The sequence below is a fragment of the Vipera ursinii genome (genome assembly GCF_947247035.1).
Source record: "Vipera ursinii genome assembly, chromosome: Z".
NCBI classification, from domain to species: domain Eukaryota; kingdom Metazoa; phylum Chordata; class Lepidosauria; order Squamata; family Viperidae; genus Vipera; species Vipera ursinii.
The window spans coordinates 10,299,994-10,324,327 of NC_139517.1; the positions used below are offsets into that span (position 1 = coordinate 10,299,994).

The 24,334-nt window shown below is 38.7% G+C and overlaps 3 protein-coding genes across 3 annotated transcripts in view; 1 reads left to right on the forward strand and 2 right to left on the reverse strand.

Annotated features, from left to right (window-relative positions):
- LOC310649375 (uncharacterized protein) overlaps window positions 1-24,334 on the forward strand; it is a 403,049-nt gene that overhangs the window by 227,654 nt on the left and 151,061 nt on the right. The gene's annotated exons all lie outside the window — the stretch shown is intronic.
- On the reverse strand, window positions 2,381-3,307 carry LOC310649963 (olfactory receptor 4N5-like; the record flags this gene model as incomplete). The annotated part of the gene is made up of 1 exon (XM_083378795.1): window positions 2,381-3,307. The coding sequence occupies one exon, from the start codon at window positions 3,305-3,307 to the stop codon at window positions 2,381-2,383; it is 927 nt and encodes a 308-aa protein (XP_083234921.1).
- Window positions 7,084-16,806, reverse strand: LOC310649964 (uncharacterized protein; the record flags this gene model as incomplete). Its single annotated transcript, XM_083378796.1, has 2 exons — window positions 7,084-8,021; window positions 15,891-16,806. The coding sequence occupies 2 exons, from the start codon at window positions 16,804-16,806 to the stop codon at window positions 7,084-7,086; spliced, it is 1,854 nt and encodes a 617-aa protein (XP_083234922.1).

Here is a 24,334-nt window from a genome sequence, read left to right on the forward strand (position 1 = left end):
TGTTCACATGTCACTGAGATACCCCAACCATTGTAAATATGGGCTAATTGACAAGTGCTCAAATTTTGATCATGTGACCAAATGTTGTAACTTCAAACGTTCATTAAACGATGGTTGTAAGTTGAGGACTACCTGTGGATGACAAACTGTTGATGCATGATATATCTTCTAATACATCCCCTTTTCAAATTTTCTAAGTCAGTGTTGGAGGTCACACACACCCTCCCCCAGAGAAGGAAATATTTTGGGGAATATTAAAAAGGCAGAATATTATATTTCCCCAAAGGATCTTAAAGGCAGAAAAGCAGGCTCAGTTTTTCTTAATAGCCCCAAACAGAAATTGAGCAGGCCAGCTCTGTGGAAGTGCAGATTTGATAATCCCATTCAGAAAGACTCAGGCCCCATTCATGAGCAAATACTACCAGGCAGAAGCCAATTCAAGGCAAAATATTTTGAAATCCCTGGCAGCAAAACAGATAGCTAACAATAGCAGAGTGATAGAATTAGAACCAGCAGCCGCTCACCCAAACATCCAACACAGGACATAGCCATCAGCCCCAGTCCCAGAGAAGCAGGACATGGCCTTTAGGACATAATAGGATTAACCCAGCACCATTAGAATACCAAAAGGGCACACTGAATCTCAGGCCAAAGTTCATGCCACAGGAACAGGAACAACTCCAAACACAAAAGCCCAAGATGGTATAAAACCCACCATTCCCAGTTCCATGTGTTCAGCCACCCCAGAAACACATGCAGTGTCACTGAAGTTTCTGGCAACTCAATAAAGAATCTTCCTTCCAAACAGCCTCCATTTTCTTTATTCCCAGCTTGGACTGGTCCCTGATGATTTTTCTTTCAACATCAGTGTCTCTCAATCTTGGCAACTTGAAGATGTCTGGACTTCAACTCCCAGAATTCCACAGCCAGCTGAGCTAGCTGTGGAATTCTGGAAGTTGAAGTCCAGACATCTTCAGGTTGTCAAGGATAAGAAACACTGTCCTGGGAGACATCTGATCGCGTGGTTGAAAGAAAGAACAAAGTTATGTCTTTATCAACTTTCTTTCCTATGGTATCTTCCTGATGTGGTAAAAGGACAGTTGTGAGACTTGTAGAAAATTTTGGGACCTTCTATCATTTCCCTTGGGAAACCTAAAGTGGATTCATCTTTATCATCTTCACCAGGGGTCTTCAAACTTGGCCCTTTTATGATTTGTGGACTTCAACTCCCAGAATTCCTCAGCCAGGCATGCTGGCTGAGGAATTCTGGGAGTTGAAGTCCACAAGTCATAGAAGGGCCAGGTTTGAAGACCCCTGATCTTCAGTGTTTTGACTGGTTTGATTGAAACATAATTTTAATTCTGCTTTGATTGTATTTTAATTTCATTGTGATAGTTAATAGGAGTTATTCTAAATGGCAGCTGATGGTTGAGTAGAACAAAATATGGTGAGGTGGAAAAAGAAATATTCATCATATATGTGGCTATATGTACAGTCAATAAATATTAATAATTAACTATAAACAATTAACCAGTGTAACAAATTGCCTTCAGAAGTTGTGGGTGGTTCATCACTGGAGGTTTTTAAGAAGAGACTGAAAAGTCACTTGTCTGGAATGGTATAGTATCTCCTGAAGAATAATTCCATATTAAAATTGACATTGATAATTAGTCTTCATTGTGTAACAAAGTATTATGCCACAAAGCTAAATGCATAAACCAAATCCACTTTCTGCAACCAATTTGTGTCATTCACATATCTAACCTAGAAGGATTCTGTACACATTTATACAGTTTTGTCTTCCACAGAAAACTCTGAAAATGTATCCCTTGAATATTGGAAAACTGTCTCATTTATATAATTACATCAGAATTGGTTTACAGAAATCTTTTTTGCAGGTATTATATTAGGTCAGTGGTTTTTGATCTGGGCAATTTCCCAATACGTGAACTTCAATTTCCATAATTGTCTAGTCAACATGGTGATTGTTGAGAACAGTGACAACCAATGTTCTGGAAGTTATCCAGGTTGGGAAATTATTACATTAGATTTATGGCAATCAATACATTATCCAGTCATCCAAAAATGGTTTTCTCTTTGCTGATGATCCTCAAAATTATACAGAGTATATGTTTACAAATGGCATTAAAATAATCCGGTACAAGCAACAAAGATTATCTAAAAAAATAAATGATTGTTCCTATCACCAAATTTCATTATTAGATAAAGAAGGAAAGATTTGATTTTCATTTATTAAAAAAAAATAGAATTACATGCCAATGTTAGACATTGTAACAGACATTGACAGTCACACAAAAGAGACTGCTGTATGGTTATGAAGTCCAGTACAAGGAAACTAAACAATAAAAATAAATTTCTTTTACTTCTCCCACTGAACGTTGCAGTTCTTCAACAGTCTCCACATGGCAACCTTGACTTCCTTATTCCTCAGTGTGTAAATCATAGGATTCATCAAAGGGAAAACCACAATGTGGAGAAAGCCCACCATTTTGTCAAAGGGAAAGTCATAGAAGGGGTGACAGTAGAGGTAAATGGCTGGACCAAACATGATGAAAACAATGATGATGTGAGTGATGCAAGTAGAAGATGCTTTGCTCTTCCCTTGGCTGGTACTTGTCCTCACTTTGATCAGCAGTGCCCCATAGGAAATGAGAAGGAGGATGAAGCATCCAGCAGTTGTAAGGCCACTGTTGATAAACATAACAAATTCTAGACTGTAGGTGTTGGTGCAAGCCAACCTGATTATTTGGGTGACATCACAGAAGTAGTTGTCTAATTTATTGGGACCACAAAAAGGGAGTGGGTGGATGAGAATGATTTGAGTTATGGAATGCATGAATCCTTCAGCCCATGCAGTCACCACCAAAGCCCAGCAAACTGGCTTGGTGATAATAGTTATATAATGCAATGGAAAATAGATGGCCACCAACCGATCAAATGCCATGGACATAAGGAGACTGACCTCAGCTCCACCTAGAAAGTGGATGAAAAATATCTGTGTCAGGCAACCTGTGAATGAGATAGTTTGGCTTCCAGAGAAGAGGCTGACTATCAACTTTGGAGGGGTGACACAGCTGTAGCAAATGTCCATCAAAGCCAGGTTGGCCAAGAAGAAAAACATGGGAGCCCCTAATTGAGGATCTTTCCAAATAGTCACAATGATGAGAATGTTTCCAGGAAGAATGATGAGGTAGAAGATCAAGAGGAGGACACAGAGCAAGACTTGCAGTTCCCTGGTCTCTGCCAACCCTTCAAGAACAAACTCGGTGTGGTTGCCTGAGTCCATTCTTTTTGTGTATTCCTGTAGTGGAATAGTGATGGGAATATTAAATGGGAGGAAATTTGTAACAAGTAAGGCTTTCCCCCCTCTTGTAACCAAACGTCTAGGCAAGAGAAAACAGTGTCACTCTTTACTGCCATTCAGGTTTTTTTTCTTGTACTTTGCAGCCCACATACAGTATGATTGTGCCACAAATCCTTTGTTTTCTGTTTCTGTACATGGTCATGTTTGCAGCTTTTAAAGTAGTTGTTTGGAAGGCAAGTCTCCACTGGTCTGCCTAAGCTGTTCACTTTTTCCTCTGTCTGGGCCATCTGATGTTCCATATTCAGAATAATAGAGTTGGAAGAGACCTTGCAGGTCTGCTAATCCAATCCTAGTCCAGGCAGGAAACCCTATCCAGGGGTAGGCAACCTTGGCTCTTTTATGACTCGTGGACTTCAACTCCCAGAATTCCTGAGCCAGCCATGCTGAGGGGAAAGGGAGAGGTTTCCAAGCTGAGCCATGCTGGCTCAGGAATTCTGGGAGTTGAAGTCCACAAGTCATGAAAGAGCCAAGGTTGCCTACCCCTGCCCTATACCATTTCAGTCTCCTTGTTCATAGCAGACCCCCAATTTGAAAAGGCTTTGTTTTTGCCTACAATAAAGAATTTTACTCTGCAAACTGAGAAGTTAAACTGAACTTACAAGTTGTTGAAGAGGCACTTAATTTCAAACACATCTTTTTTGGGGGTCTGCTTATATCTGGAAGGAAAGATCTTTCAAAATCACTGTGCCCTATCGGCCTTCTCAGTTTTATCTAAAATATATTCATTCCTTCATTGAATAGATGTATTCTCAAGTCACCTCTACCCACAAAAAGGTACCCTACTCATAACGTGAATTAGAGCAATCTTTGAAATGCAAATTCAAATATCAAGCAACAGGAGGGCACATGGAAATAGAAAATAGAATAATGTCAGTAATAAAATTACTTAGTTCCAAACACCTTTTGAGGGTCTGCATATAGGATTCATCTGGAAGGAGAGATCTTTCAACATCCTTGTGCCCTACGGACATCTTCAGTTATATTTAAAAATGTATTTATTTATTAAGTCGCTGTGCCACCCATCTCCCCTACAAGGTGACTTTGTTCCTTCAATGAATATATGTGTTGCCTGCTTTTCAAACCATCTCTACTCATACAAACTACCCTTTTCACAAAGTGAATTAGAGCAATCCTTGAAATGCCAATTAAAATATCAAGCAGCAGGAAGGCACATGGAAATAGAAAATGGAATCATGTCAGTAGATAAAACTGTTGTTAAAAATAGTAACATGTCAAGCCTTACCTTAAGCTCTTCTCAGATGTTGTTCCTGGCCTTATTTTCACTTTGCTTGTTTCCTACAATGCAATCTCTAGTAGGAATTATATTATGGTTGTTGGCTGATCATCTCTATTAAATTGATGTTTGACTAGCTACCCCAAATCATCTCTCAGTAATCATCAGTCAGACCAAGCACAAAAAAATATCCCCTTCATAGTTGGGAGTCTCTTTCCTTGCTTCCTCCTTCCCTCCTTCCCTCCCTCCCAATCTTAGAATGAGGTTTGCGTTGGAACTAGAGAAAAAGAACTGAGATGCAAACATGGGTGATTAATTTTAGAGTTAGCTGGGACTAACTATACATTCTTGGATGGAGGAGAAGTTCAGATATTGTTCTTAACTGCCTGCTTTAGCTGTCCCTGTTTTCTTCCATCAAATGGATCTATTTCCATAAAGTAAATATTCTGAACTCCGAATATTGGTTCTGAACTCAGAACCAATTTTTTGTTCAACATCATGATAGCAGGAACATCAGAAATATAAAGGTAGCTATCCATCTATTCAAAATTGCATATTAGTAAGCCTTTTTAACAAATATCTAAGGACTGGGTTGTTTCTTTTTTCTTTCTTTCTGAATTTGGAGATCAAAAATTGTTAGTCCAGTATTAAGCAGGCCCAGATTCTGTGAGATGTTATCTCTTTGTTGCATTTCAGTCTCATAAAAAACTATAAAGTCCCCCATTGACAAGGTTGAAAAGAGTGAATATTCCCAGGTGAACTTCAATACACAATTGGGAAGAGCTTTAATAAACCAATGCATTCTTCTTTGATAGCAGAAAGTAATGTAAGAAAAGAAAGGAGTCCATTGGGCCACTACTGAGCAGTATTTTCAGAAAGTAAATTCATCCCCTGAGTCTTTTGCCTTAGTCCTATGTCAGTGTCTTGCTCTCATTCCTTCCAAGGTCTAGTTGCCATTGTGAGTGAGATGGACAGTTGGATGCCTTGGAGGAAGTGAGGAAAGGAAATGGGTAAGATGGCCATATACCTCTTCCATTCTACCTATCAAGTAATTATTGATCTTCACAGGTATAATACTTCTCCTTTGAGCAAGCTAGAAGATTGTGGGTGTCCCTGGATAAACCGGGCCCTTGTGTACGATTCTTTCTGCTGGTCTCCAAGGACCTCCAAGTTCACGCTAGTCAAACTTTTTTGAAAGCAATTCTGCATTGGATTTTCCCCAAGCAAACCTACTCTGTAGGTGTCTTAAATCACAGAGCCCATCTATTCAGGTAATGTGATTCAGTGTCAGCCTGTGGGTTCAGCAGCTGAATCGGACAATTCTGAGGAGGAGGAGGAGGAGGAGGAGGGGATTGGAGAGCCTGCAGAGAAAAGTTCTGAGGCATCTCAGCCAGGCCCCTCCCATCTTGTTCCTCCTCAGACCCAGCTGTGTGAGCCTGAAAGCTTGGACGAAGATGATTCACAGCTGGCTTTGTTCAAGGATGCTCAAAGCAGGAGGCAGACAAGCAGGAGTGAACAAAGGAAGGCAATGAGGCACCTCGGGAGGAGGCAAAGAGAAGCCATGCCTTGAAACTGTGTTTAAAAGGGGAATGTGTGGGAGGTGCTGGTTGCTGAAGGCAACCGTTTGAACAGCTTCTGATTTAGTCATGTTAGTATTTGTTTTGCTCTGTTTTGGATCTGTTTCATTTCATTTGTGTAAATAAATTTGGTTGGCTTACTTTCAGCCTATTGACTATTGAAAAGGGGTTGTCCCTGACATTTCTGCAGGGCCAGTAGTAGGCTGGAACAGAACAGGTAATGGCGGGATGATGGGAATTATCATCCAATCAATCAATAGGGTGCTGGCTTCAGAAAGTCTATTTCCATCAAGAACCCTGCTCCTCAAACAGTCCCCAGAAACATGTCTTGTATTTATTTATTTAATTTATATACCATCCGTCTCACTATCCAGTCATCATGTTGTCTTCTAATGATGTGCCTGGTTTTATATGATTCAGACTGCCCCACTACACATGGTTAGTTTAATTTTTCTGTTTTGTTATATACTACCATCCCAGGAAACTAGAATTAATTAGCAAAAATGCCACACTGAGCCTATTGTGGAATCATTCAATAAAAGTTTATACATATTAGCAGTAACACATCACTTCTACACAGTTTCACGTCTAATTCAGTCTTACCATTTTCAGACTCATAATTCTTCTATCAAGCTTAAATCTTTCTCTCAACTGAGCATAAGAAAACATAAAAAGCCTTTCAACTCCACTTTTTTTTTCTTGTTTTCAACTTAAAATCTTCCTGGGGAAAAAATTAACAAACCAATCTTGTTATTGTTGACTCAGCCTTCCATCCTTCCGAGGTGGGTAAAGTCAGGACCCAGATTGTTGGGGGCAATATGCTGATTCTGTAAACTGCTTAGCACTGTGAAGTGGCATATAAGTCTAAATGCCATTGCTATTGCTATTTATCTGCTAGTTTTAATATTCACAAGTAGTCTCCGCATGGCAATTCGGATCTCCTTGTTCCTCAAGGTGTAGATCACAGGGTTCATTAAAGGGAAGACCATAGCATGGAAAAAGGCCACCACTTTGTCCAGTGGGTAATCTCGGAAAGGGTGGCAGTAGATGTAGATGGCTGGACCAAACATGATGAAGATGATAATGATGTGAGTGATGCAGATAGAAGAGGCTTTGTTTTTTCCTATACTGGAGCCCATCCTCACTTTCATCAGCAGTGCCACATAGGATATAAGAAGGAGAACGAAACATACAATGCTTGGTATACCACTGCTAAAAAACATGAAAAATTCTAGAGTGTAGATGTTGACACAAGCTAATCTGATAATCTGAGTGATATCACAAAAGAAGTTATCCAACTCATTGGGACCACAAAATGGAAGTAAAATGATGAAAATAACCTGGATGATGGAATGTATCAATCCTCCAAGCCATGAAATTACTACCATAGCCCAACAAATGACCCTGGTTACCACCATGGTATAATGCAATGGATGGCAGATGGCTACATACCTGTCAATAGCCATGGCAAAGAGGAGAAACATCTCAGCTCCTCCTAGAAAATGAATGAAAAATATCTGAGTGATACAGCCTGAATAGGAGATTGTCATCCAACCAAAAAAGATGTTGAGGATGAGCTTTGGATGGGTGACACAGCTGTAAAAGATATCAATCAAGGCCAGGTTGGCCAAGAAGAAAAACATGGGAGATTCCAGAGAGGGATTCTGCAGAATTGTTACAACAATGAGGATATTCCCAGGAAGAATGGTGAAACAGAAGAGCAGCAGAAGACCACAAAATAATACCCGAAATTCCCAGATTTGTGATAATCCCTGGAGGACAAATTCAGTCACTGGTGAATAAGTTTTATTTTCCATCCTTATACCTGTAAAGGGATATAAATTTTAAGAAATCAGTCTTAATTTTTTTCCATTTAACTATGCAATTCCAAATATATCCCAGCAATGGATCTAGTAGTCCTGGGGACAGTAGGTTTTTAATCCTAGTTGGATCTCAGAATCTGTCTGGACCATCTGTTTTCCTAGGAACCATTCATTAATATTTCCTTAGGAGGAACTCTAATCTGAAATAGTTATTAAAAGGCTGGATCCTTCCGGATATTCTGGATTTCAGAGTCTAAGATAACCAACCAGAAAGGCTAAATCCTGCCTTACAAGAAAATTAGATTTCTATTTTCACTCTTATTGACCATATGGATTGTTGTTCCCACCTTTATTGTGTTATCCTGTTATTGCCATCTGTCGAATGCCAGGGAAATCAGGAGATTCGGGCAGTTCAAAGTATAAAGATTTATTGAAAGCTTAAGCTCTCTACAAGAATCTGAGCTACTAATGGTCAAGGGAAATTAGCGGGAGTTAAGAACGGCATTCAAGGTGAGCTGGACTAAGATCTCTTGTGGTTGTCCAGGAACTCATGACTGATGATGCATTTGACCCTTCCCTCCAGTTTAGCCTGATCAACTCCTACCCCTTTTAGTTGCATTGTTGGATAGCAAAGGTGGTTAACAATCAAGTACTGGGATGCATAACACCAGGTGTGTCACTAGAAGGGAAAATCATAAACCCGTGTCTCACTTACTTTGGCCATGTCATGCAGGGGAATTCACTGGAGAAAGCTATTATGTTTGGAAAAGTTAATGGTAAAGGGAAACCAGGCCATCAAAAAACATTGTGGCTGGACACTATCAAAGCTAACAAGCTATCAGAGCATAGAATAACTCAAAGAAATAGTGCAAGATCAGAAGATGTGGAGAATCCTATAGAATCACCAAGACTCAGACATGACTGAATGGATAACATCAGCATCATTAGATGCATAGACACTTCACAGTCAATTTTAAGAGAACATGATCATTTAACATTTTCTAGCACTTCTTACTCTACAGGAAAATGTTTATCTTAAGCTTCCCCAAATCTGGTACCCTCTGTAACTGACAAATTGCAACCCCTAGCCTGGAATTCTGATTCAACATATTTGTAGGATCTAAGATTGGGGACAGCTGCATTAGCCTGTTTTAATGTGGAACATGATATAGTATACAAATGGATTCAATAACTCAATAAAGCTATACTTTTACTCCCTGTGAAGCATTTTTTAAGGTCTAGTTCATTAGAGAGTATCCCATTGACCAAAATGGGTCCGATTGATAATCAGAAGAGAAGATGACTTAAAATGTGCCCTACAGTTGCCTCCCCTCCCCCACCAAAACAAAGTCAGGATTTCTCTATTTCTACATGAGGCAGTAACATCAAGAGAGAGGGAATTTTGAAAATAGACAAAATTCAGTAGTAACCAATGTAGAATTCTTTTATCACAGAAAGCTGCTACCATCACTCTGTTGTAAGATCAGCAGCTCATTATTCATTATGATTTCAATTGAGACAACATGTTACTTGTACCATAGATAGAGTCTATGACTGGATATGACGTGAGGTGAGGGTCTGAATGGATGTGACGTGAAGTGAGGGTCTCTCAACTGGCTGCAAAGGAACTATGTTGAAAGGACTTAGCACTCAGCTGCTGAGAAAGTGTAACACATTCTGAATTCTCAGCCTACCTGTATAACTCAGAATAACAGAGTTGGAAATGAACTTGAACTTCAAGTCCACTGCCCTCCTCAAGCAGGAGACCCTATACCCTTTCAGACAAATGTCTGTCCAATTTCTTCTTAAAAACCTACAGTGCTGGAGCATCCACAAGTCCTGGAGGCAAGCCTTGCCATTGATTAATTGTTCTAACTGTCTCCTTAGTTCTAGGAGGTTGATCTCTCCTTGATTATTTTCAATATGTTGCTTCTTGACCTGCCTTCAGGTGCTTTGGAGAATAGCTTGACCCCCCTCTACTTTGTGTAAAGGTAAAGGTAAAGGTTCCCCCGCACATGCGTGCTAGTCGTTTCTGACTCTAGGGGCCGGTGCTCATCTCCGTTTCAAAGCCGAAGAGCCAGCGCTTGTCCGAGGACGTCTCCGTGGTCATGTGGCCAGCATGACTAGACGCCAAAGGCGCACGGAACGCTGTTACCTTCCCACCGGAGTGGTCCCTATTTTTCTACTTGCATTTTTATGTGCTTTCGAACTGCTAGGTTGGCAGAAGCTGGGACGAGTAACAGGCGCTCACTCTGTTACGCGGTACTCGGGATTCAACCCGCCAAACTGCCGACCTTCTGATCGACAAGCTCAGTGTCCTAACCCACTGAGCCACCGTGTCCCTTGTGGCAGCCCCTCAAATATTGGAACACTGCTATCATATGTCTCCTAGTCCTTCTTTTCACTGAACAAGACATACCCAATTCTTGCAACCATTCTTCAAACGTTTTATCCTCCAGTCCCCTAATCATCTTTGTTGCTCTTCTCTGCACTCTTTCTAGTATTCTGAGCATCTTTTATATCGTGGCAACCAAAACTGGATGCAATATTCCAAGTGTGGTCTTACCAAGGCATTGTAAGGAGGCATTAACAATTTAAGTTAACCCCCCACCACCTTTTTTCTAGCAAGGATAATGCATATTCCCTTCTTCCACTCCCCCCCCCAAGTTCTCAGTGTGGTATGTTGAGAGAGGGATAGAGAGCAAGTGAGCTGAAGTCACTCAGCAATCTTCCATGGCAAAACCTGGATCTCCACAATCCTAGTCCCACAGCCTATCTACTACTACAGCAGAGAGGATCTGAGAGTTGATAAGGGCTCAGAAAAAAAAGTGATCTGGTAGCAACCCAAAGATAAGAGGTGAAAAAACCCCTTTTGGTTGAGGAAAAAAACCCTGATCTGTTCTGTCAAGTGAGTGAACAGCAATTGGAAAATGTGGTTTGCATGGAAGAATCTGGAGGAAGCATGCAAGAACTGAAAATAAAAGATATGGGATGGAGCTGATGGCTAGAAATAAATTAAGAACTTACCATTTGTTGTCCTCTCTTAAAATTGCTGGCAGACCCTTTGGTTGACCAAGATGTTCCCAGTCCTTTAATGATGAAACTTCGTAATAAGGTTTATTCAAGTCAGTCACTATACTGTAATGAGATGTAGTGCTTTGCTTTAATTTCCAAGACCGTTATTGTATAAAAAAGCAGCCCAAATTGTGTTTTCTGTTCCACTAGTTTTAATTTAAGTTTTAATACTGTACACTTCTATTTTTATATGGGAACTAGTCAAGGAGAGAAGCAACCTAGAACTAAGGAGAAACTTCCTGACAGTTAGAACAATTAACCAGTGGAACAACCTGCCTCCAGAGGTGGTGAATGCTCCAACACTGGAGGTTTTTAAGAACAGACTGGACAGCCATTTGCCTGAAATGGTATAGGGTTTCCTGCCTGAGCAGGGGATTGGACTAGATGACCTCCAAGATCCCTTCCTCCTCCTCCTCCTCCTCCTCCTCCTCCTCCTCCTCCTCCTCATTATTATTATTATTATTATTATTATTATTATTATTATTATTATTATTATTATTATTATTATATGTTCAACTGGATGCTATGGTTCATGACTGTCTTTGTATTGTCAAATAATAAAACTATCTGATGCAATGGCGGTTATGGGTGGACATTAACAGTTTAAGGAATCCAAGTTAAAACATCAGTTCCCCGAAAATACTGAAGACTTGTCAGCGCTTCTGCCTCATTTAAATGTGGAGGAGAAATCTGTTATCTTCATACCTGTGAAGCCACCAGGAGGTAAAATAAGACTTGAAGGAGATCTTACCTACTTTCTACAAATGTGAGCTTCTTGATCCAGATTCAATAACAGATTGGCATCCCATACAGATCTGTTAGCACAGGACCTTGCAAATTAAGGTGCCTGAGCCAGTAACATCATCACTGCATTCTGGCCCAGTTGATACCTTCTGGATTATTATTATTATTATTTTTAAAAAATCAACTTTTCATAGAGTGAATCAGTGAATCAACCCATCAATCTTGGTGGATGAACTCAGGAAAAAACAAACCAACCAACCAACCCACATCTAAAGTTGGTGGTTTTTGTAACTTCCAGCCCAGGTCTCTCCATTTTATGAAGAAGCAGCCTCTGATGCTGGAGCTAAAAACATATGGACTTCTAAAAGTAACATATTAACTCTGGGCTACCACTGTATGTGGCTGTTCAGGGAGACTCTCACCTGAGTGCCTTCTTACCTGAAATCAGTCTTTGAAGCTGAACTTGCTGGCAGGGAGGATGTTAGTCTAGAGGTAATTCGTGAAAGCATTTCTGAAGGTGGAATTGTGCAACATATTGGATCAGAGGTTGGACAATAAGGTTGCAAGCCATATAGTTCAAGTTCTAACTTTCTCTGATTTATATTTCCAAAAGACATGGCAATAATAGAAGAATGTTAGTTTGCTCTCTCTTGCTATTAAATTTGCAATCTCGGCAATCTTGAACACTTGATCCTCAATGAAGAATAATGGCAAGATGTGGTTTTTCTCACTTTTGCTCTCCTTCTCGGTCAAGGCTTGAAATGAGATCTGCCGAGGAACTGGATTAAACAGACTGAGATGCAAAAATGGAATTTGGAGAAGGGGATCCTTGGTGATGGAGTTCTTGGGGAATGAGAGAACATTCTCAGAAATGAGAGGAGTTCAAAAATCCTTCTAATTTATCAGTGCCCTTTTTCTTTCACTAATTGCATATATTTCACTAAAACATATATACTGAACCCAAATCAGTTTCATGCTTCCACCCTGTAAAAATATTCACCAGCCCCATCTATCTAGTTATATGAGGACTGGCAAAAATGAAGTAAATCTATTTTAGAAAGAAACAAAAATCAGAATATTGGTGGGATTTCATATCACCCAGAATATCTATAAGTTGCATACCTGTCCCATAAAAATATATGCTAAGTAGAAAACAGCACGTATTTCTTTATAATACTTCAAATCAATTAGAAGTAGTGCTGATGATTATGTAGATATTGCTGGGATGGGACCAGGGGAATATTCAAAACAAAACTTAAATTTAAGCATAGTTTTGGAACCTTAATTAAAGAGTTTTTAGAAGAATTGAACACAGCCCCTCAAACTTTTACTCTGGCCTTCCATTGGCCTTCCTCTAATTCACTTTTCTTCCCATGCCTACTAAGAAGATTATGTGATGGGAAAGGGGGAATTACAGAAAGGGGAAGGAAAGGGAAGGTTCCTTGCAATTAAGTTCTGACACTCGTGCATTTCTACAAATGTGTGTCATCAGACAGCCAAAAGATTCTGGATTTCCCTGGACAAACTGATCCCTAGTGTAAGATTCCTTCAAGTTCTCTCCAAGGTCCTTATTAAAAAAATGAATTCCAGGCAAGTAGTTTTGAAACTTGTTCTCCATTAAATTTATTAACTAGATCTGATTTCCCCCCCCAAACTGGTACCTTTCAAAGTGTTAATTAAAGTCCTCATCTCTTTGTGCAGTGCAGACATTCTTGCAGATGTTTCATTACCCAACTAGGCAACATCATCAGGACTAATTTACAGCCATTTCTTTTTCCCCAAAGAGGAACTTCTAGAACCAAAAAGTTTTGTGAGATTTGGTTTGTCCAATTCTGGCTAAATAAATAGACCTGAAGCAGGTTTCCTCTGTTCTGATTGGTAGAAGAATTGTTGATGGACTTTTTTAAATAACAAAACAGATTATGGAACAGATTGGAAGTTTATTTACTTTAATGTTCACAAATAGTCCCATTAGATGGCAGAATTGACCTGATCTCAGCTAATCCCCAAAAGGCAATCAGTACCGACTTTGAAGGAAGACCCATTGGAAAACCCCAGGCCAACTGGCAAACCTCACATGTTATGTTTATGTTATGTTCTGTTCTTTGCTTTGTTCTGTTCTGTTCTGTTCTGTTCTTATGATTTGACTTGACTTGGCTTAACTTGACTTGACTTGACAAGGAAACTACAGACCAATCAGTTTAACATCAATACCTGGGAAGATCCTAGAAAAGATAATCAAAAAACAGATCTGCGAACAACTAGAAGCAAACAAAGTCACAACCAGTAGCCAGCATGGGTTTGTTAAAAACAGATCATGCCAAACCAACCTTATGTCATTCTTTGATAAAGTGACTAAACTACTGTAGTAGACCAGTGAAATGCAGTGGATGTAGTATACTTAGATTTCAGTAAGACATTTGATAAAGACCACAACCTACTCTTTAGTAAACTAGAAAAAAGGTGGAATAGACAACATCATCACCAGATGAATCTGTAGCTGGCTGACAAACTGTACTCAATGAGTAGTCCTCAATGGCACTACATCCACATGAAGAGAAGTAAGCAGTGGAGCACCACAAGGTTCTGTCTTAGGCCCAGTACTCTTCAATATCTTCATAAATGACTTAGATGAGGGAATTGAAGGGGAACTCATCAAATTTGTAGATGACACCAAACTAACAGGAGGAGCCAACACCCCAGAAGACAAACTCAGGATCCAAAAAGTTCTAGACAAACTTGAACAATGGGCCCTATCCAACAAAATGAGTTTCAATGTGGAGAAAAGCAAAGTTTTACACCTAGGCAGGAAGAATCAAAGGTACAAGTACAGATTAGGCGAGACCTGGCTCAAAAACAGTAACTGTGAGAGGGACCTTGGAGTCCTAGTGGACGATCACTTAACCATGAGCCAGCAGTGTGCAGCAGCAACCAAAAAAATCTAACACAATCCTGGGTTGTATAAACAGAGGCATAGAATCAAGATCACACAAAGTATTAGTGTCACTTTATAAAACCCTAGTAAGACCACACCTGGAATACAATTTTGGTCACCAAATTGAAAAAAATTCAGAGAAGAGCAACTAAGATGATCAAAGGCCTGGAGACTAAAACATATGAAGAATGGCTACGGGACTTGGGTTTGGCTAAAGAAAAGAAGAAATAGGGGAGGCATGATATGGTATTCTGGTATCTGAGGGGCTGCCACAAGGAAGAGGGGTTTACTTTGTTCACCAGAGCACCAGAGGGAAGGACAAGAAACAATGGTTGGAAACTGATCAAAGAGAGAAGCAACCTGGAATTAAGGAGAAACTTCCTGACAGTGAGGACAATCAACCAGTGGAACAGTTTGCCTCCAGAAATCGTGGGTGCTCCATCATTGGAGATTTTTAAGAAGAGACTAGACAGTCACTTGTCTGAGATGGTATAGGTTCTCCTGCTTGACCAGAGGGCCAGACTAGAAGACCTCCAAGGTCCCTTCCAGCTCTATTCTATTCACTATTCACCAGCTGTCTGCAAGGAGTATAAATCTTTCCATTCCCCACCATCCAGTCAGAGTTGAAGAAGTTTCTTGGACGAAGCTTCAAAGAAAAACAAGAAAGTCCAGTTGCCTTATGAAAAAGCATCTTTGGGACACTCACATAGCATTCAGATCAATTGGAGTTAAAATCCCATCGTGTTGACTCAGAGATGCTTTATGTTTTTTCAAATACAAAATATTACACTGAATATGTCAGAACTGCACAAAGGTTTCACAAACTTCCTGATTTGCTAGAACCACGATCCACCACATCATAGAATAGATTATCAGATTTGCTGATAAGAACATATTGAGGATCATAAATTATCTTATGCTATCCCCAGTACGCCACTGGTCTGAGAGTATATTATAAAATTTAATGCTTTTCTGCTGTTCAAAGGCAAAATCCAAAACCAATAATAACCAAAAATGCAACACTAAATAATACTTCCCTTTGAAAGATCTCAAAATGTATTAATGTATTAATGAAATACATGAAATGTATTAAATGCATTCATTTAATAAATAAAACTAATATTGTTGATCAGTCTCCACATGCCAGTTTGGATCTCTTTGTTCTTCAAGGTGTAGATAACAGGGTTCATCAAAGGGAAGACCACAGTGTGAAAAAAGGCTACCACTTTGTCGAAAGAGTATTCTTGGAAAGGGTGGCAGTAGATAAAGATGGCTGGACCAAACATAATGATGATGACGATGACGTGAGTGAGGCAGGTAGAAAAGGTTTTGCTTTTCCTTGGACCGGAGCCCATTCTTACTTTCAACAACAGGGCCCCATAGGACATGAGGAGGAAGAGGCAGCATGCAACGCTCATTAGTCCACTGCTAGCAAACATGAGGAATTCTAGAGTGTAGGTATTGGTACAAGCCAATCGGATGATCTGGGTGACATCACAAAAGACGTTATTCAACTCATTGGGGCCACAGAATGGAAGTGGAATTATGAGAATGACCTGGATGATGGAATGTATGAAACCTCCAAGCCATGAAGCTACTACCATCGCCCAGCAAGTAACTCTGGTTACCACTGTGGCATAGTGCAATGGATGGCAAATGGCTACATACCGGTCAACTGCCATGGCAATGAGGAGAAACATCTCAGCTCCTCCCAGAAAATGAATGAAAAATATCTGATTGATACAGCCTAAGTAAGAGATTGTTCTGCAATCAGAAATGATGTTGAGGAAAAGCTTTGGATAGGTGACAAAGCTATAGATGATGTCCAGAAAGGCCAGGTGAGCCAAAAAGAAAAACATGGGGGATTTCAAAGAGGGATTCTTTAGAATTGTCACAATTATAAGAATATTCACAGGGAGGAGCATGATATAGAATAGCAGCAGGGTAACACCAAAGAATAGCTGTATCTCCCAGATTGATGTTAATCCCTGGAGGACAAATTCAGTTACTGCTGAATGAGTTCCATTTTCCATCTTAGATCTGTAGAAGAAAAATAGATGGTCTTAGTGCTAATCTTTTCCATTAACATTCAAATCACTTCAAATATAACACAGCAGTATCTACCAGCTTTCTAGAGATAGTAGGTTTTTATATAACACAGCAGTATCTAACCTGCTTTCTGAAGATAGTAGGTTTTTTTAAAAAAAAAATCTCAGGTGGATATTTCAAGATGGGTTTAAAATGATGGCACCTGCCTATTTACGATTGTATGTCTCCTTTCAAGAACTTTCAAGGACATGCTTTCATCTTCATATCATTTGAAATCATTCTCCAAAGCACCTGAAAGCAGGACAAGAAGCAACGGATAGAAACTAGTCAAGGAGAGAAGCAACCTGGAACTAAGGAGAAACTTCCTGACAGTTAGAACAATTAACCAGTGGAACAACCTGCCTCCAGAAGCTGTGAATGCTCCAACACTGGAGGTTTTTAAGAAGAGACTGGCCAGCCATTTGCCTGAAATGGTATAAGGTTTCCTGCCTGAGCAGGGGGTTGGACTAGATGACCTCCAAGTTCCCTTCCAACATTATTATTATTATTATTATTATTATTATTATTATTATTATTATTATTATTATTATTATTATTATTATTATTATTATTATTATTCAGGCAGTCAGGTACTACATGCCAGCATGTTTGAAGAGATTCTTCTCAATGAAAGCATCTCACAGGAGATTTTTTTCTTCAGAAAGGGAATCGAATATTTATTGTCAAGGAAGATTCTTATGGAAAAAAAGAAATAACTTGAATTTCTTAATAATAACTTAAATGTTCTTTTTCTGTGATCTATTAAACTTTTTTATTTCTGCCTCTTAGTCGGATGTCCCTTCGTTTCATTTTTATGACTATCATAACCACGCCTCATTCTTCTAGTTCCATACTAGGAATCATAACATGGTGAATAGGAATTACATCAAGAAATCCGTTTTTTTCTATACAGGAAGGAAAGAAACAGCCTTCCTGGAGAAAAAGTGTTCTCTTCGGCCCTCTTCAGTTGTGGAAGTCTTAGAAACTGGTTGATTAAGTGCATCAACTCATCAACTCAGTGCTGAGACCAGATAGATAGATTCTTTCCAGACTGATCTGTCCTCAGCCAGGATTTTTAGATGTGTTGAAAGTGGATTCATTGCTTCAGTGAGGGAGGGAGTGGGGAAAATAGCAAGTTATCCATAAGCTGCTTTAAGGATAAGATTATTCCTATACCGCATGGATGGAAACACATGGACATTTACTGGTGCTCCTGAATTATTTCTGACTGTTTGCATATGTGGGTGTCTATCTTTGTGCGCCAAAAATTAAAAAGGCAACAAGAACGCTTGCTTTCCATACCCTGCTTAACTAATTTTGATAACTCACTATTCTGTTTAAGTGAACTTGTTCCTGTGCCACTTCTCCTTTGCATGATCTGACATTGTTTGTGATAAATACTGTCAAATAATAAAACATTGCAACTTAGCAAGTAAATAAATGTTCTAAAATACAAAAGACCCCCCCAAACCATATGAAGAACAGTTGCAGGAATTGAGTATGTCTAGTTTAATGAAAAGAAGGACTAGGGTGTGACATGAAAGCAGCGTTCCATTACCTAAGGGGCTGACATAAAGTAGAGGGGGTCAACCTATTCTCCAAAGCGCCTGAAGCAATGGATGAAAATAACCAAGGAGAGAAACAACCTAGAAATAAGGAGAAATTTCCTGACAGTTAGAACAATTAATCAGTGGAACAACTTACTTCCAAAAGTTGTGGGTGTTGCAACACCTGAGGTTTTTAAGAAGAGATTAGACAACCATAGGGTTTCGTGCCCAAGCAGGGGGTTGGACTAGAAGACCTTCAAGGTCCCTTCCAACTCTTCTCGTCTTATTCTTATTTACTCCTATTCCTATTCCCATTTCTATTCTGTTTAACTCAAAGTACCAAAGGAACATGTCCATGAAGTGACCAGGAATGAAGCCCACTAAAAAAAAAGACTTTACTTACCCAACAGCCAAACTTTACTTACTTTTCTATGAATATAAGCTCCTTGATCCTGATAGACTGGTAGTTAGTTCAAATTGCTGAGCAAATCCATTGTAGACTAAGGCCTCTGTGTCACTAATATGGCCACTCAGTCTTGCCCCAGTTGTATCTTAGGAATCGTTCCAAAGAGCAGGTCTACAATATATACTCTGGAGTAACTGGTGGAAGTAATCAACATTCTGCAGAGATTCAAGGTCTTCAGCTATTTGCTGAAGAATTACTCTTGCTGAGAGTTAACTATTTCAATACAGCACAAACAATCCTGCCTACATAGAATTGCATAATAAAAAGATGCCTGTATTTATTCTGGAACTGAATCTTAGGGTTACAAGGAAGGGCAGTACAAAATGAAACTAGTGGATTGTTCACAATGCAGGAGAATCTCTCAGTTGCCATAATTGGGAACTGATGAACGGTAGTTTGTAATTTTAGATAAAATTAGTTGGGAACAAGGATGCATTTTTGGAAAGGGGATAGCACAGATCTATCACCGAGTCCTCAGCTTAGCAGTCCATACGTTCTCCCACTATGTTAGTACACACTTAGTAAAATAAATATGCTGAGTTCTGAATTTAAAGCCAATTTCATGCCCTTCTTCATGTGTCCATAGAAGATGGAGAATCTTCTTGGTGAACATGTCACATTTCTGGTCCTTTCTTTTCTCAGAAAAGTTTATCTGAGACAGAAATTATCAAGCGTTTACTTGTAAAATACAGATCAGCTAAAGGCAATCAAATGATGGAAACTGCTGTGATGAAAACCAGGAAAATAAAGAAAGTGAAACAAATTATTTTGGGGACTGAGTTGGGTATATCATTGGAAGATTTTTTAGAAGACCTGAATTCAGCCCTTGAAGTTGTTCAGTCAATCTCTGGCTCCAAGTTTTCCCTCATACATATGAAGAGGATTTGAGAAGGGAGCGACCAAATTAAGTAGACAGTAAGGAAAAGGACAGTTAGGACAGTAAGGGATGCGGTGGCTCAGTGGGTTAGGATGCTGAGCTTGTTGATCAGAAGGTCGGCAGTTTGGTGGGTCGAATCCCGAGTGCCGCATAGCAGAGTGAGTGCCTGTTACTCATCCCAGCTTCTGCCAACCTAGCAGTTCTAAAGCACGTAAAAATGCAAGTAGAAAAATAGGGACCACTACGGTGGGAAGGTAACAGCGTTCCATGCACCTTTGGCGTCCAGTCATGCCAGCCACATGACCACGGAGACGTCCTCGGACAAGCGCTGGCTCTTCGGCTTTGAAACGGAGATGAGCACTGGCCCCTAGAATTGGAAACGACTAGCACTCATGTGTGGGGGAACCTTTACCTTTACCTTACTAAGGAAAAGGTGGATAATGTGTTCCTTTCCTGCATTTGCCTTAAGATCTGACAGTCATTAATTTCTAGGGATATATTATTTCTGCCACAAGAGAGCCAAAGTTTGTGTATTTCTCTGTACAAGGTGGATCCTAGAGCACAATTCCTTCCTATACTGTAGTCTCCAAGGTCTTTATTATAAAGCTAGAATCAGACAAACTTTTTTTTAAAAAAATCAGTTCCACGTTGTTCTCAACTTACAACTATTTGCTTAGTGACCATTTGAAGTTGCTTACCACTTACTTACAAATGTTGCAGCATCTCCATGGTCTGAAAAAAAGTTACTGTTATCCACACTTATGAGCATTGCAGCATCCCCATGGTCACGATCAAAATTCGGACATTTGGCAACTGGCTCATATTTATGACGGTTGCAGCATCCCCCGGGGCCATGTGATCAACTTTGGCAGCCTTTTGACAAGCAAAAGTCAATGGGGAATCCAGATTCACTTTACAACCATGTTACTAACTTAACAACAGTTGTTATTCACTTAACAACTGTGGCAAGGAAGGTCATAAAATGAGGCAAAACCCACTTAACAATTGTCTCCCTCAGCAACAGAAATTTTGGACTCAATTGTGGACACACAGTAAGTTAAGGACTACCTGTATACTTTTTAAAACTGTTTAAAGAAAACTCATAGTGGCCATATTATTTGTGACCATCAGCATATTCTGCAGCAGTTTTTAAAAAAGTAGCATCAAGGTATAAGACCCATGGTGCCACAGTGGTTAGAATGAAGTATTGCAGGTTAATTCTGCTGATTGCCAGGAGTTCGATCCTCACCGGCTCAAGGTTGACTCAGCCTCCCATCCTTCCAAGATCAGTAAAATAAGGACCCAGATTGTTGGGGGCAATATGCTGACTCTGTAAATCACTTAGAGAAGGCTGTAAAGCACTGTGAACCAGTATATAGGTCTAAGTGCTATTGCTATAACTTCTCCTTTTCTGTTATTTAAGAGATCTTGACTATCAGCAGATGACCCTCTAAACTTTCTCCAACTTCCCATCTTCCATGTTTGTTGGACTTCAGCTCTTGGAGTTCTCTCCAAACAGAACTTGCCCTTACAATTTAATTTTGACATCCCCAAATCAATATTTTTTTCCTGCCAAGAGCATGTTTAATGTAGTAATCAAGGCATCAGCCAAGGAACTGGAAGATTATGAGTTCTAGTTCTACCTTAGGCATAAAGCCAGCTGGGTGATCTTGGGCCAATCACTTTCTCTCAGCCCTAGGGAGAAGGCAATGGCAAACCACATCTGGAAAACCTTGTCAAGGAAACTGCAAGGACTTGTCCAGGCAATCTCTGAGAATTGAACCCAATGGAACAAAGGTGGCAGGAAAGCTAGGAAGAAAAGCTGTCTTCGTTCAACTTTTGGATTCAGATTCTCCTAATTTTGGGACCCTGCTTGTTCACATTAAGCCAAAATCATTTCACTAAACTAATGTAATGAGTTGTCCTTGGTGCTTTCTGAGCTTGGTTGTTTTCTTGCAGATGTTTCTTTACCCAAACTAGGTAACTTCATCATTGCTAGTAGGAAGTGGGGTTTACTCTCATTTTGTATTCTAATGACTTGCCCTGTCAATGTTAATGAGACTGTTTGTTTGGATTGTTCACTGTTAGCTTGTTTGTTTAAAAGCTGCAAGACTGACTGGAGAATTATTGTACATACTAATCTTTTCAATGATATGTATTTCTCTGGACACGATCCTATGCTGCCTCTATGAAACTACTCTTTCATTTTCCTTTCTTTTCTGAAATGTTTAAACACAAGTTCATCCTTTTGTCTTCAGCAGCTCTCCACCCTCTTGTTTGGAGTCAATTCTTCCAGTGTGTACTGTTACAATAAATACTGTAGTGAGCTTTGGTTATTGTTTTTGGGGTTCTGAGTTTGATTCCCCAGATTTAATTCTTATCCACCCCATCCCAAAGAAATTGTTGGTTTAATTTGTGAGGGGAGTTGCACAAATTTAGAGGAACACAGGAACGTTTGAAGTGAAGGCATTAGAAATGGCTGGTGTCTATTCATGTCAGTATTATTGCTAAGATCCAGTCAGATTTTCTGATTTGCTCCAATAACCGGTAGGGCTCTTCGCAAAGGGATCAGAAAAATTAACATGGCGGGCATGACTGTACAAAGTCCTGCCCCCTTTTAAATGTATATGGAAGAGATATAATGAAAGGGGTGCAGCTTTAATTACATGACTGCACCTGCCACCTTGATTTTTTTTACCTCTCCCCATGATAACAGTTAATCGAATTCATTTATTAATGAAATCAAATTAGGAATGGAAGTTTCTGGCTAATTCATATTGTCTACATATAGCAGAAGTTGATACTGTGTGCTTCCCTCTCTTTTATACTTGCTTAATTTTTTATTGATAAAAAGCCAACAGTTTAAAAGTCTTCTTCCATGGTGTAAATTGTACAGTGCAGTAATAATATATTATTATGATTAGTATGATGATCCTGTTAAGTTTATATTAAGCAGAGACAAGAGAACTATACCGCCCAGGAGATAAATGAATGCATAAAACAAGTTAAAAGTTTATTTTTAACAAATTGAAATGGAAGAAGAAAGAAAAGGGGAAAAAAGATTTGATCTCATTTGTAACCTAAAATAAAGTTCATATTTATTATTATTATTATTATTATTATTATTATTATTATTATTATTATTATTGTTATTTTTTATTAGTTTTCCAATATTACAATAGTATCTCTAAAAAGCAACGTGGTGTCTGGGTTACAATACTTCCATTTCAGACAAATACATATTATTACAAATTATTATTATTATTATTATTATTATTATTATTATTATTATTGTTATTTTTATTAGTTTTCCAATATTACAATAGTATCTCTAAAAAGCAACGTGGTGTCTGGGTTACAATACTTCCATTTCAGACAAATACATATTATTACAAATCTCCAAATTGTTGTAACCAATACTTCCTCTCTCTTTTTTCCTTTAATACATACTAACTCTTATCTAAATTAACATATTTCTCATTGCTATCCATCAGTCCTTTAATAGTTTTCTTATATTTATCAATACTTTAGTATATTTTATATTTTAACATTCCATCTTTAAAACATCAAACTCCTTATGTATTTTTCTAGCTTTAATTTTACATTGATATTAAAATTAAACATTTAAAATTTCTCATTTCCATATTGCTAAATAACCTCCTTTCCCTTTACACAATTTTCTCCAATACCTAGTAATATAATACACTTCTTATTTATCTCATTTCCATATCAATATTAGTAGTACAATATAGAATAGTAGTCATTAGAATACCAATTGCAAGGAGGAGAAAGAGGAGGACGACAATATAATATTCTTGTTTCTCATTTATAGTTTCCATATATTAAAAATTAACCAAAATTTCTTCCATTTCAACATTTAATACATCCTTTCATGTCACTACATCCAAGTATATTAGTTACATTCTATCATTTTTAACATATATACATCTTAATCCATATCATTTAAGGAACTCAATATTTCAATGTTAGTATTCATACATCTGTGTTTTATTTTTATTATTATTTTTAATTAGTCAGTATTTTTATCTACTCATCAAAACAATCTCTCTTAATCCAAGTACAATCCTGTCTATTTTGGTATTAACTATTTCAGGCCTCTTAAGAATGTCCATATTTCTTCAATCTTATTCTTGCTTTCTTCCTTTTCCATGTCATTTTTCGCTTCTTTGCCTCAGGATCATCAAAGCATTCTTGTGTTGTTATATCATATTGAAGAGGCCCTCCAGTCTCCACTTTTGAAGGATTGAGAAGTCTGTTAACAGTACCAAATCTTCTCATTATTTCCGCCTCTTGATATAATTGTCCTGGTCTGAATAGATTTTTCCCCACCTGTTTTCCATTATAATCTTCAAAAGTCTGTATTTGTTGAATATTTAATTCTTCTGCCAGTTCATTTGATTGTTCAATTTCTTCTGCTAAGTTCTGTCCCAATAAAATATTAGTTGTAGTCACAGTTTGAGTTTGTTTCTTCGAGATGTTTTCTAGTTCTTTTCCAAAAGCTCTTATTTCATCGCCAGCTGAAGAAAGGAACTCATAAGTTTGGTAAGATATTTCCCACAAAA